This window comes from Gambusia affinis, linkage group LG09 (assembly GCF_019740435.1).
Source record: "Gambusia affinis linkage group LG09, SWU_Gaff_1.0, whole genome shotgun sequence".
NCBI classification, from domain to species: domain Eukaryota; kingdom Metazoa; phylum Chordata; class Actinopteri; order Cyprinodontiformes; family Poeciliidae; genus Gambusia; species Gambusia affinis.
In genome coordinates this window covers 30,047,245-30,061,021 of record NC_057876.1, presented here as the reverse complement: position 1 = coordinate 30,061,021, position 13,777 = coordinate 30,047,245, and the positions used below count along the sequence as shown (strand labels likewise).

Here is a 13,777-nt window from a genome sequence, read left to right as displayed (position 1 = left end):
CAGTCAGATTAGGAGGAACACAGCTGTATTTGTTCTCAGTATAACTTGAACATCAGATGAATCCTAATTAAACATATTGAAGTTAAAAACAACAGACTGTTACTGCACTTCAACTGTGTAAGAACACCAGACACATTTTTTACATTAGAAATGTTTCATCAGCACATTGAGCTCATGTGATTCCTGCTCCAGAAAGGTGAAGGTCTCTGGACATCCTGAAGGTAAAACACCGACTGGCGGTCAGCAAGACGGACACTGATGACGTCCTCCAACTCAGAGGCTGCAGGAAGAACCGCGATGGTCTGCAGTTTACCAGCATCTGAAAACACATTGGAATATTAGGAATGAATTCTGACACTGTTAGGTTATTTGCAACACGCTGGCTAACATTAGCTCATGTATATTCAGTAGTATTACAAGTTTTATAGTAGTTTAATACAAAAATCATCGTTAGCTCACCTGCACCGTCTGAGCCACCAACTCTCCTCCCTGCAAGGTAAAGATCAGCTGTCCTCCTCTTCCTCCTCTTCTTCCTCCTCTTCCTCCTCTTCTTCCTCTTCCTCCTCTTCTTCCTCTTCCTCCTCTTCTTCCTCTTCGCCAAATCGCAGCTTTCCTCCCACCACGTATTTTCTTACGTCTCAGAAAAATCACGATCAGGCTACAAGACAGTAGCTCAGCTCTCTCTTCTTCTTTGGTATCAGAAAAACATCTGCCGTTGGTCGCATAACGAAGCAGAGCACATGGCGCCTGGTGGCAGGGCGCTATACCCGCCACCGCCAGGGGGCGGCGCCCTGCTACAGAGCCGAGACGGCTGGTGGAAACGCGGCCACTCCGAAGTAAAGCCGAACCGAGCCGGTTGAAAAGGGGTATAACATTTTGGTCAGTTGTGCCTAAACATGATTTGTACAAGAGCAGTTATGTTTGCATTCATCAACAATAAATATTGGCGTTGGGTTGGCCAGGTGCATCATTCATCATTTAATAGCAAGGGTTGCTATTTTAATACATAAATTTGTTCCCTTCTCTGTTACCAAAGTCATATCAAACCCTAACGGCCGTTATGTTGAATTAGCAGCAGCAATTTGGCATTAGTAAACATAAATGGTCCCAACTGGGATGATGAGTCTTTTTCAAAAAGATTTTCTTCTCACTTCCTGATCTAAACAATAGCCAGCTCATTCTTGGGGGTGACTTTAACTGCTGCCTTGACCCTTTACTTCCTCAAGCAAGTCATATTCAGTCTGTAAGTCATCCAAAGTTCCAAATACATTTATGCAGCAATATGCAGTCTGGTGATATTTATATGTTATATACAACATCAGAAAATGGTCCTTTTTCTCCCCAGTGCATTCCACTTTCTCTAGAATTACTTCTTTCTTCTTGATGACAAACTGCTCTCCTCAACCACACAAAAAAGTCTTAACCTACCTAATGCTACGTCTGACCTGCAAACTAAATGTGCAGAGTCCCCTGCTCCAGATCGTATAAAAAGTCTGTTGATAAAAAAGGCTGAATTTGACACTCTAGCCTCTGACGCAGCTGTGGCACTATTATTAAAAACCTGTTATAGTTATTATGAGTTTGGTGACGAGCTCAGCAAAATTCTTGCTCATCAGATCCGACAGAGTTTCAAACCAGCACATCGCTGAGATTAACATCTCCAATGGGACTTCTGTTAATCCACAAATTATCAACAATCAGTTTAGAGACTTCTATTCTGCTTTATACACCTCAGAGTTCATCTGATCAAGCTCAATATGAAAGTTTCTTTGATAGTTTTACTATCCCTACGATCGATCCAGAAACTGCCTCTGATTTAGACAAGCCCTTTACACTCGCTGAGGTCAAGAGTGCTATATTATATATTATATATATGCTATATTATCAATGCAGAGTGGAAAATGCCCTGATGGTTTTCCATCAGAACTCTAGAAGGTCTTGGTTTCTCCTTCTCACAAGGCAACGAGCTACTATCTCGATTATCCTAAAGAAAGATAAAGATCCACGAGTCTGCAACAACTACAGGCCAATTTCATTGCTCTGTACAGATGTCAAGATGTCGGCAAAACGTCTGGAAGTAATCATGACCAAAATCATCGACTCTGACCAGACAGGCTTCATTAAAAACAGACACTCCTTTCATAAAATGAGGCTGTTGGTAAATATAATGTACTACATCAGCTGAAACCCTGAAGTGATTATCTCAATGATGCTGAAGAGGCTTTAGGCCGAGTTGAATGGTCCTAATTGTTTTACACCTTACGACACTTTGGGTTTGGCTGTTCCTTTATTTCTTGGATCAAACTGTTATATACTTCTCCATTAGCCAGTGTTCGCACAAATAATGACCAGTCAGCCGTGGAACCTGTCAAGGCTGTTTGCTGTTTGCTATAGAGCCTTTAGCTGCAGCCCTCAGATCCAGTCCCATGCGCCGCATCACGAGAGGTGGGGTAGACCATAACGTCTCTTTATATGCTGATGACCTCTTACTCTTTCTCTCAGACCCAGAGACCTCCATGCCTCTGGTATTAGACCCACTTGATATATCTGGATAAAAACTGAACTTTAATAAAAGTGAATTATTTCCAATTAATGATGCAGCTACAACTTATCCACTCACCAGTTTACCATTCAAGATTTCTCTGCAGGCATTTAAGAACTTAGGAATTCATGTAACTAAGAATTATTCACAACTTTTTAAAGTTAAATCTACTTCCTTACTTGACCAGCAGACTCAGGACTTACAGCGTTGGTCCATGCTGCCACTTTCTTTAGCCGGCAGGATCAGCTGGATCACCATGAATGTTTTGCTGAAATTCTTGTACCTTTTTCAGTTTACCCGTATTTATCCCAAAACATTTCTTTAGGACACTCAATGCTTCAGTTTTTCACTTCATATGGAACAAAAAACTTCCTAGAATACAAAAGAGTGTCCTGCAGAAAAGTAAAGAAATGGGAGGGTTTGCCACGTCAAATTTCTTGTGCTATTATTGGTCTGTTAATATTCGTACAATGTTATTCTGGAGCAATGTGAGCAGTGAGACTCCAAAATGGTTACCAATAGAGGAGGCCTCATGTAGCTCTGCTTCCCTGCACTCCCTCCTGCAACATCTGCTATTACTTACACTAACAATATAATTAAGAACTGCCGCAGAATATGGGCTCAGATTATGCAACATTTTGGGATCCAGAGAATACCTCTTTTATCACCACTAAACTTTAACCCTCTTTTTCCACCTTCGCTCATTGATAAGTGTGTTCAGTGTGGAAAAGCCAGGGGCTTTTTTCTGTGAAAGATCTATACTTAGATGGTACTTTTGCCTCATTTGCTCAATTATCTTCAAATGTCCACATTTTTAGATTTCTACAAGTTAGAGACTTTATTTGTCATCGTTTCCCAGGTTTATCAATAATTCCTGCCCCCAATATGGTTGATCAACTGTTAGAAATCAGTCCCACTCTAAAGGGTACAATATCAAAAATATACAACCTCTTAATGTCCAATCTGTCTCCTGGGCTTGGCCACCTTCAGGCTACTTGGTCTGATGATCTTTACACAGAGATTGACAATGAAATGTGGCAAACTATTCTAGAAAGCATCTACAAACTTATGAGTTTGAGCCCGACACAGAACTGTCCAGTGTCCAGTCGTCCATAGAGCCCACTGGTCCTAAAGCAAACTGGCCCGAATCTTTCCGGACGTGGATTCAAGTTGAGTGAAGTGTGTTTTGGGTCCAGCCACTCAGCCATATGTTTTGGACCTGTTCCTCCTCATCTCAATGTTGGAAATCTGTTTTTGACTCACTTTCTGTAATGACCTGGACCACAGCACAGCCTTCTCCACTCACTGCTGCATGTGTGGTTAGAACCCTAACCAGTCACTGTCGCCCCATCATGGCTGGACGTATTATACTGATGCACTGGAAGAATCCTCTCCCACCCACACACTGTCACTGGATAAAAGACGCCCTTTCATTCATAAAACTGGAAAAAAATCAGGCGTTTTGTCAAAGGCTCTGGATCACATTCTCAAGAATTGGGTCACCATTTCTGGACCATGTTGTCTTTGACACTCGATGTGACCCTATGAGTGGTGATGCAAACACCATTTATAGAAGTCTCAATACATTGTTATTAGTTAGTTATTTTCTGGTTAATTTATATTTTATTTACTTTATGTTACCTCTGTTTGTTTATTTTATTTTAGTTACCTACTTTTTATCCACATACTTATGGAAATAATTGCTAGATTTTGTTTGTGTGGCTTGTTTTATTTTTGGTTCTTGTCATTTATTGGTTTGTGCTTTTTCTCCAAAGTTCTCTCTCAACTACGACTTAAATGTTTATGTCGCTCATTGTTCTGTAAAAAAATCAGAAATAAAATAAAAATAAATAAATATTGGCAAACTTAGTGCAAAAATAAATTTTCCTTGACAACCACGGCGGCCATCTTGATTTTTTTCAGGCACTGACATTTTTTAAAAATATTATTAAAGTTCTTTTCCAAACAATAAAATCAGAGGAGCTGAATCAGAGCCGACAGTTTCAGGAGGAACACCTGGACCTCAGCTGAAGCTCCGCCCCTCTTTTGTCCCGGTCCGGTTCCGAGGCGGTTCTGATGGGTTTACCTGGTCAGTGAGGAACAGGTGCTTATCCACGGTGCCGAAGCGTCTGGCGATGGTCAGCAGCTCCTTCTTCTGCTCGTCGTCTTTGGGCAGGTTGGCGAAGAACACCACCTTGCTGCCGTGGCCGACCACGTCCCTGGAGGGCCGGTCCGCCGCTGGGTCCGCGCCCCGGTAAGACTTCTGCACACAGGACAGGCGTGAGTCCGGCTCCAGCGGCTCCAGCGGCCCACCTGCCGGGCGGCAGCGTTACCTCGATGACCATGAGCCTCTGGGACAGGTAGAAGGTGACGGGCTTCCCGTACAGCTTGGTGGGATGCTGCTTGTAGAAGGCCACCATGTTGGCCGCCGCTTCGTGGCTCTCCATCTCCAGGAAGGCCTGAGGGTGGAAACGCAGCGCTGCCAACCGGGTCGGGCCGGGTCGGACCGGGCCGGACGCGGGGCCTGTGCTGTACCTTGTTGGACAGGATGAGGTGCTCCCGCAGGCGGCCGAACGTCTCGGTGAAGGCGAACAGCGTCTTGTTGCTCAGAGGCTTCCTGTCGTACTTCACCACCACCACCCTGCTGCGGAGCTGAGGACGACACCAGAACCGTCAGACGGAGTGGGAGCAGAACCGGGTCGGCGGCCAGAGGTCCAACTCACCGTGTTCTGGCCTATGGAGAGTTCGGAGCGGCCGCGGCCTCCTGCAAACAAACAGAACCGGTCAGAACCGAGGACACGGAACCAGACCGGCTTCCCGTCAGGACGTCTCACCCCAGCCGGAGGACATCCCGCCTAGCGGTCCGGAGGACATGGGCGGCGGTCCCAGCAGGCCCGCAGACAGGTTGGGGCCGTCCCTGCAACAGCCGGACGTTACAGACTTGGACTAGGACACTGGCAGCCTGGAGGCTGTGTGTGTGTGTGTGTGTGTGTGTGTGTGTGTGTGTGTGTGTGTGTGTGTGTGTGTGTGTGTGTGTGAGAGACCTACCTCCTGCCAGGCTCCCAGTCTGGATACCTGAAACAACACAAGAGGATCAGAGACCACCACAGCTCCCAGTTCCCCCTCTGAACCAGTCAGACTGCTCCAAGCGTCACCATGGCAACAGCATCACTGTAATTAATGCTTTCTGTTTGTGAGTCGCTGCTGCTCTGCTGAGGGCCAATAGAGGATGTTTCTAATCTATTCAGGCACCAATCAATAGAAAATATGAAGGACATTATGAATGAAGTCATTATTATTAACAGCAGAGTCTTAAAGGGCCAGTATCATGGATTTCCCTGCTACATAGTGTGAAATTATATCATAATCCAGTAACTGTCACCTTCAGTTGTTATAAAATGTTATATATATATCAAATATGATTTAAAAAGAATTTGACTTCCTGATTTAACATATTGAAATTGGGCCTCTGTCTCTTTAAAACTCATGCTGTTCCCGAAGCTCCGCCTCCAGGACGTCATCCAACATGGCTCCTCTCTTAACCCTTTAAGGTTTTTACTCTGAGCAGTAGCTCCTATAATGAGCTCAGCAGGTGTTTGCTAATTGCTGCTGGCTAGTCTGGAGGAGCTGCACCTCGAAGGCGGGGCTAGTTCCACCCAGGCGTTTAGCAGCTGAATTGTTGCCATGGAGATTAAAGTACTTCTCAAGCATGAAAGAATCACTGCATAAAAAAACATGATGGAAAGATCAAAAAGTTGGCTTTACGTGACACCGGCCCTTTAAGCAACAATGTGACCTTCATATCCCCCTAACATTAGCGTCAGTGTTATTAATAAGTCACGTCAACTACAATCAGCACACAGAGGGGAAGAAGTATTTAGTCGGCCACCAGCTGTGCAAGTTCTCCCAGGTGAAAAGACGAGAGGCTGAAGCTGACATGGCAGGTCAGAGGTCACGAACCAGTTCAGCATCAAGAGTCAAATTCAGCTCATCGTCACCATAAAGATCCCTGGAGGCGTCGCTGGCAGCAGCCCTGACATTACGCCCTCTGCAGGTCGGTCACTGCCAAAGGATGGAAGGACAGGAACCCGTCTGTCTTCCAGCCGGTCCGGCCTGCTGGGTTTGGGTCTCTGGCTTTGATGTACAGATCTTTGGTGAAGTACGTTTAGGTGAACATCAAACTTAAAGTGTTTGCAAATAAATTCTTTAAAGAAATCAGACAAGGTGATTTTCTAGATCTGTTTCCTCATTTTGTGTCTCATGCTGCAGGTCTTCAGGCACTCATCTGATCAGCTGGGAAACAATTAGGGGCCAAACTCTGGTTCTGGTTCCCCTCCATACATGGTGTTGCTGTTTGGATGTAATACAGCTTTGGCACGTGACGTCGCTGCTGTAGACGTACTCCGTGGTGAAGGATGTGAGCGCCATCTCCAGCGGCCATAAACATAACCGACAAAAACAACATCAATATTTTGGATTTAAGTTACTTAAAATTATTTAGCAGTGGTACAAACGATATGTGTCATTGGATGTAATGTCCGATCACACAACCGAAACGGCAAAAAGGTGGAAAACAGACTTTCTTTTCTCTGTTTTTCTGCCTGGAAACAACGTGAGGAGGCTAAGCTAACGGAGCTAAGCTAACGGAGCTAAGCTAACGGAGCTAATGTCCTGGGCATCAGCGGTGAGACGTCCTGATGTTACGTTCTCCAACAACCCAAGATATCCACAAGTTTGCTCCAGACATGTCCATTCTGGTGAGAGTCTAAATTCACTTTGGTGTTGGTCATAATGTTTTGCTATGATAGTAGCAGACGCTACAGAAGAGGAGCGAGTTGGAGAGGCTGAGGAAGAAACCCCAGCAGAGGAGTTCAGCAAGGCTGCAACTCTGCAGAGGAACAGAAACCAGCAGCAAAACGGCAACAAATAAAATCTCAGTCATGTGAACAAAGAGAAGAAATAAATCAGTTAGAGGAGAACAGGGAGCTCAGGTCAGAGCGGAATAAAAACAGATTTTCTTCAAGATGACACAAAACAGTAAAACATTAAACAGGACTTTATTGCTTTGTCATCTTGTTCTCTTTGTTTGACACTGCTGGGCCTTTTCTGCCAGCATCAAAACATCTCTCCCAGTTTCAAATGGTTTTACTTACATTAATGCATGGAAGACTGGATCTACCTGTTCAGCATTTGCCATCTTTTTAATGTGTCACATAAAACTCAGTCTAATGTGCGGTATGCACGTCTGAAGCCCACGGTCAGCTGGCCTGAGAGGCCACAACGCCTCCTCAGCTTTTGAAAACATTTGGAAAACATGTAGCAATTATTGTTGACTGATTTGAATTAGGCACAGAAAAAACCTCTAATTTAAAAACATGCACAATCCTCACTCTCCTTCCTTACTGGTATAAAACCACATGGGTGGGTTTCCTTTATTTCTAAGGGAGGAGCTGGACGTGCGTCAGACAAGCACATAACAGAAAACTGTGGCCTTCTCTCCAGTTTATTACCTGGGAACATTGGGTTAGTGGACAGAGGCTGACAGTGTAGGAACGATGTGTGCTGAGGTCAAGGGAGAGGTCAACTGGATGCTAAAGATGCTAAAGACACACGAGCTGCAGCTCAGCTCAGGATTCATGTGGAAAGAGATGATTGCATGAGGGACAAATACTAAATGTTAGTAGGTTGCTGCTTACATGTGAGGGTGAAGGTGAGCTGGTGTGTGTGTGCTGTGTGTGTGCTGTGTGTGTGCTGTGTGTGTGCTGCAGCTCAGTGAACACGTGTTCTAGTGTAGAACGTATTGCAAGTGAAACCTGCACATGTTAACATGAACCTGCACTGCTAATTAAAATGCAGATTGGAAAAAGATTTTCTATGTTGATTATTTTTGAAACATTTGTGCAGTCAGTACTGTTTTATGTAAAAAAGAAGATTGTATTTGTTCCATTCATTATTTTGTGTTCAGTTGGAAGTGGCTCTTTTCTCTCATTCAATAATTTAATGTGGTAAAAATTCATGAAACGTTTGATTCAAGCTGCATGTAAACAGGCGATGAAATGAATCACATCTTAAGTAAAAACAATTAGATTTAAAATATTTCAGGTAATAAACATGCATGTAATGAAAGATTATATTTTTAAATAAACGTTTTATGTGATTAAAGTAAACAATTATATAATCAGACATTTTGCAGTAAACATTTAATGTAACAATCAAACCAGATGAAAGAGCCCATCTTTAAACATTTACCGTATTTTCCGCATTATAAGGTGCACCTTCAATGAACGGCCTATTTTAAAACTATTGTCATATATAAGGTGAACAGAATAGAGGCTGGTTTACGTTACGCATCCATTAAATGGAGCTGAGCTAAAGGGAACGTCAACAACAGTCAGACTTTATTAACAGGTTACAAACCAGCGTAGTGACAACTGGCTGCTGCTCCATCATCGCCTTGACTTTAAACTGCGTCTCTTAATAGGAGCCATTTTGGGGTCTTTACACAAACACACAAATGGAAATGAAACGGCACGCTTCGCGCAGTCAGATATCCCAGCATGCACTGCGCACTTCTTCTGCGGGGTGAAATGAAGCCAGCGGCTGCTTACCGTAGGCTTTTGAGAAAATGTAAGGTTTTTAGGTGAGCCTTATAGTGCAGAAAATACGGTAATGTGTAATTAAACAGTTCAGAGAAAACAATAAAGGTAAATATTATGAAATGGATCAAAATTTAAGGAAATATTGGTTGTATTTAATATATTTCAGGTAAGAAGTGAACATGTGATGAAATCAATCCTGTCCTAGAATTTTATGTTATTGAACATTACAGGTAACAAATGTAATACATTTTATGGACATTTTAAAAAAATGTTTTTTAACTATAAAATGTAATAAAGATTTAGATGCTTCAGCTACAATTTCACACTGATTTTCAGTTAATGGTGCACGTGATTTGGAAGCTATTGAAGAAAACATTTATATTAAAATTATTTAAAATATTGAATATGACTTGAAATTTCAATAGATAGTGAGTCTCATGTGATAGAATGAATTATCACTTTTTTTGTATCAGCTGGTCACAAGGCAAGGCATTTATTAACAGGAGTGTTTGGTTGGAAATTGAACCTGCGAGGCTTGAGGAGGGAGCGCCAGAGAACAGCTGGCCGGAACCAGCGTTCATAAATCGGATCGACCTTGAGCCAAACGCTCCTTACACAGAATATCCAATATCCAACCTGAAAACAACTTCACTGTCGGTAACACGGTGGAAACGCCGGAATAAAGTTTGTTTTGGTCTGTGGCCTGTAAAGATGGCGCCGAGCGACTGCGTGAGACGTAAAGGTCCCGCCCAGTGACGCCGGTTCCTAAGCTCTGCTGGTTGGAAGGATTAGAACTAGAAACTGATTTACAGATTAATGCCACAACCGATTCTGTAGATTTTACTTTTTAGAACGAATTACAGAAAATAAAACTGCAAAAAATTCACAACTTTATTTAAAAAGTGAAGCAAAAGATCCCAACATCCTGGAGACACCGGACCGGTTCTGGTTCTGAACCTGGGCCCGGTTCTGGTTCTGACTCACATGTCCAGCAGGCGGCGTCGGTTCTCCGCATGGCGCAGGCCGGCTGTGTGATGGTTCCACTCCTGCAGGCAGAGAGAACGTCGTTAGCAGCAGAACCCAGAACAGTCGGTTCAGAACCTCTGAACAGAACCGGGTCATGAGAAGAACCCAGAGCAGCAGGACGGTTCTGCTGTGGGTGGTAAAGGCCCAATCGGCCGGTTCTGAGCTGCTCCGGGTTCTGGAGGCAAAGCCGATCGTGGTTCCGTCGGTCCGGATCCCAGCAGAACAAGAGGCTGAGGCAAAGCTGCCACGCTGACCGGGCCGGACCAGAACCTGGAGCGACCGGCGCTAACTGGGATGAAGGAGCCCAGAGCGGCCCCTGGACACATGGGGGGTAGACCCCGCGGCAGCTGACAGGCTCACACATTAACAGTTAGAGAAGCAGCGGGCGTACTCACCATGGAGGAATGAACGTCAAAGTCACAAAGAGAGCACACGTGGGGGAACATGGGGGGCGCGACCCCCAGGAAGTCCTGGATCTTCCCGCTGGAAGGCGCGCCCATCCTCCTCTGCATGAACAAGGGGTCTGACGACGCCCCCATGCTGTAGCCGGACCCCGACCCGGAGCCGTAGCCGGACCCCGACCCGGAGCCGTCCCGCATGGAGCCGAAGCCAAAGTCTCCGGAGGATGGGTCCCAGCCGCCCCGTCCTCCGCGGAAAGCTGCTTCTGAGGCTGTCGCCCCGCGCTCTCCGGCCGCCCCCTTGCGGCTCTTCAGCTGCATCAGGATGCGGGGCAGCGTTTCCATGGTGATGTCCTCATCAGGGATCTGGGCCAGAGCGTCCAGGTCAGAGGGCGACAGGCCCAAACTGGAGAACAGCTTCATGTGGCGCCCAAGAGGCCCATCGCCGCGCCGGGTCATCTGGCCGCCGCCGCCATCCAGGCCCTCCATCCCGCCCATCCCAACGCCCGAGGCCCCGCCCCCCATCTGGCGGCCGGGAGCCTGCTCGGCCATGTTAAAGTTGAGCCCCCGCCCTACGGAGAACGGGGTCTGGGCTCCGTCGGCCTGCTGAGCCATGACCTCAAGCCAAGCGGCCGAAAGGCTGAAACTCCTCTTCTCCGGAAGAAGCTCGGCGTTCTGCTGAGACACAACGAAGCAGAGACAACCTTCAGAAAGACCCAGAGACCGGCTGGGGGCCGACGCTCCGGCGCCAAGGTCAAGAGTCAACCAGAGCCAAGGTCAAACCCTGCAGACAGCCGCTGCAGCGCCGATCGGCGCGTCTTCAGCATCGAGTCAGCGCTAACCAGCTGGAAACGTCTAGAACAATGGAAACTCCTGCTCCCAGCTGGCAGTTCCTGGACCACCTGACCCGGCTCTACAGAACCACAGTTACAGCTCAGAGATTCAAGACAGACGAGAAAACTTCAAGACATTCAAACTGAGAAGCTAAACATGTCATAATTCTAAAGTCACAGAAAAAAAAGCAAGCAGGAGGAATAACCCCGGCTGGTTCCACTGACCCTGACTCAGGCCGCCTCTAACTGGTTCTGTACCAGTTTGGTCCTGGCCAGATTCACTTCCAGACCGTGGTTCCTACTTCAGGGGCAGCACCTGCGGCACCTAGCCAAGTACAGCAATTTGATTGGCTGCTGGCCGCATTCACTGATTGGCTCGTGATTTACGCCACTGCAAACTACAGCATTTAGCTGTAGGGACTTGCTGCCATCTGCTACCGGAGCTGCTCAGTACGGAGGAGCAGTAAGTTTAGCAGCAGAATGAATTAGCAGCTCTGAAGAACAGACAGCAATGGAGAAGAGAGAACCGCTGAAGCTGCTCAGCTTCCTATATTATTAACTTGTGATGTCAATTTAAATTTTCCATTGATTAAAAAAATAATAAAGTTCATGCGTGGCTATTACTTTACCTAAATCCAAAAGGTTGTACATCAAGAAAAAAATAAAGTGGCAGAAAGTAATTATATTTATATGTATAGTGAAATAATCAGCTGATCCGGATGGTATCATTATGTTTGGGCCAGAAATGCATTTCTACAAGATAAAATAAAATATCTGAATTTATTTGGATCAACCAGAACCAGAACCAGAAGGTTCTTCATTCCTGAGAGAAGAGAGAGCCGACCCCAGCCGCCGCTCACGGTCCGCCCGCCCACTACCCGGTGTGGAACCGGACCGAACCGGACATTAACCGGTTAGAGGACGACCTGCTGGTCCAAAAACACTTTTAGACAAACTAAACCTGGTAACTTTGGGACTCTGGAACATCTCCAGCAGCATTTTGAAGGAGGAAGATGTGAGTTAAATTCCTGCTGCTCCAGTCAGGATCACAGGTTGAGATATAAAGCCGCTGCTATTATTATTATTATTATTATTATTATTATGATCATTGAACTCCAACAAAACTGGCTTGGTTCTGGCTTGAGGATTTGTAAACAGACTCCAACCAAAAGTCTTCGGGTCAATCTGACCCTTTGACCTATTTGCTGCCATGTCTATAAACCTTTGTATATCCTCTCTGTTATGTATTTTACTATTTAAATGGAAATATAGAACACTAATTTAAATAAAAATAAATAACTAGAGTTAAAAATAAATAGTTCATCCGGTAACCAAGGTGACTCACCCTGCTGGTATTAATACTGGAGTCAGGAAACTACAATCCAATCCATAAAGCATATTTAAAAAAACAATATGTTTACCTAAAGTGCTATACAGTAGAAGCAGATAAAAACACTCAAAAAACAAAATACAACGTACTAAAAAGAATACACATTTATAAAATAGAAACTTGCATTCCACGAAAAGCCACCGAAAAGAAATGAGACAAAAACAGCAACATAAGACGCTTGCCTAATACAAACTTATTCACCAGGGTCGAGCAACAAAAAATATAGAAACTTACTTTCAGTAATCGGTGGATAAAACTGTTTCCATAAATCAATTCTAGAATCCAGTTATGTTCATTTTAAGGTGAATAAAGTCTGAAATATTTCCCTAAATCAGTGGTAGAAAGCAAATCTGTTCGGTTTAAGCTGACCGTTAGCTTCATGCTAAGATAACGTCCGGAAATATAACAGCAAATAAAAACAATTTATAAGTCATCGAGTCATTTCTCCTTAAATTACATAAAATCTAAACACATCAGCGAACAGTGGAACAAACTAAAAAAACTCAATAATAAAACTGGTTTAAAAGTTTAGCTTTAATAACAGAAGGTAATGTTAGCTTTGGACGCTAACACGAGGCATTATTTTCCGCTTTTGGGCAAAAAAAATCATTTCTAAAAACCCAAATAGTTCCGTTTCAATACTGCTTTATTATCATTATAGCAGAAACACAGTAAATGCATGCGCTTTATGGATTTATTAACTTACCGCAAATTTTCCAGACGATATGCGGATTAGCCGCGGTTGATGCTACTTCTTCTTCTTCGCCTTTGGCGATAAACCACTTCCGGTTAGCGCCCCTGCTGGAGTCTCCTCAACAGTCTTTTCACCTTTCTACTTTACGGATGCTGGGACACCCTAAAAAAATCTAGACCTGTCCCTGGACTGGCTTTATTCTTGATCTGAGACAGTTGACATCGGCACCCAGCGGTTCTTTTTACATCGGTCACATCATGGTTCTCCTCGTAGATCTGACCGGTTCTTCAAGGGT

The 13,777-nt window shown here is 44.7% G+C and overlaps 1 protein-coding gene across 3 annotated transcripts in view; it reads right to left on the bottom strand.

Annotated features, from left to right (window-relative positions):
- matr3l1.2 (matrin 3-like 1.2) overlaps window positions 1-13,777 on the bottom strand; it is a 25,550-nt gene extending 11,773 nt beyond the window's left edge. For 2 of the 3 annotated variants that reach the window (XM_044126638.1, XM_044126640.1), the window contains exons 1-9: window positions 13,495-13,777; window positions 10,563-11,240; window positions 10,126-10,187; window positions 5,591-5,617; window positions 5,377-5,459; window positions 5,266-5,306; window positions 5,078-5,194; window positions 4,876-5,001; window positions 4,629-4,805 (exon numbers count right to left, since the gene is read on the bottom strand). In XM_044126638.1, the coding sequence (XP_043982573.1) occupies window positions 4,629-4,805; window positions 4,876-5,001; window positions 5,078-5,194; window positions 5,266-5,306; window positions 5,377-5,459; window positions 5,591-5,617; window positions 10,126-10,187; window positions 10,563-11,180 (1,251 nt within the window). In that variant the 5' untranslated portion in view covers window positions 11,181-11,240; window positions 13,495-13,777. Of the gene's footprint in view, window positions 1-4,628; window positions 4,806-4,875; window positions 5,002-5,077; window positions 5,195-5,265; window positions 5,307-5,376; window positions 5,460-5,590; window positions 5,618-10,125; window positions 10,188-10,562; window positions 11,244-13,022; window positions 13,071-13,494 lie in introns of those variants that run through there. The other variant, XM_044126639.1, reaches the window with a different exon arrangement.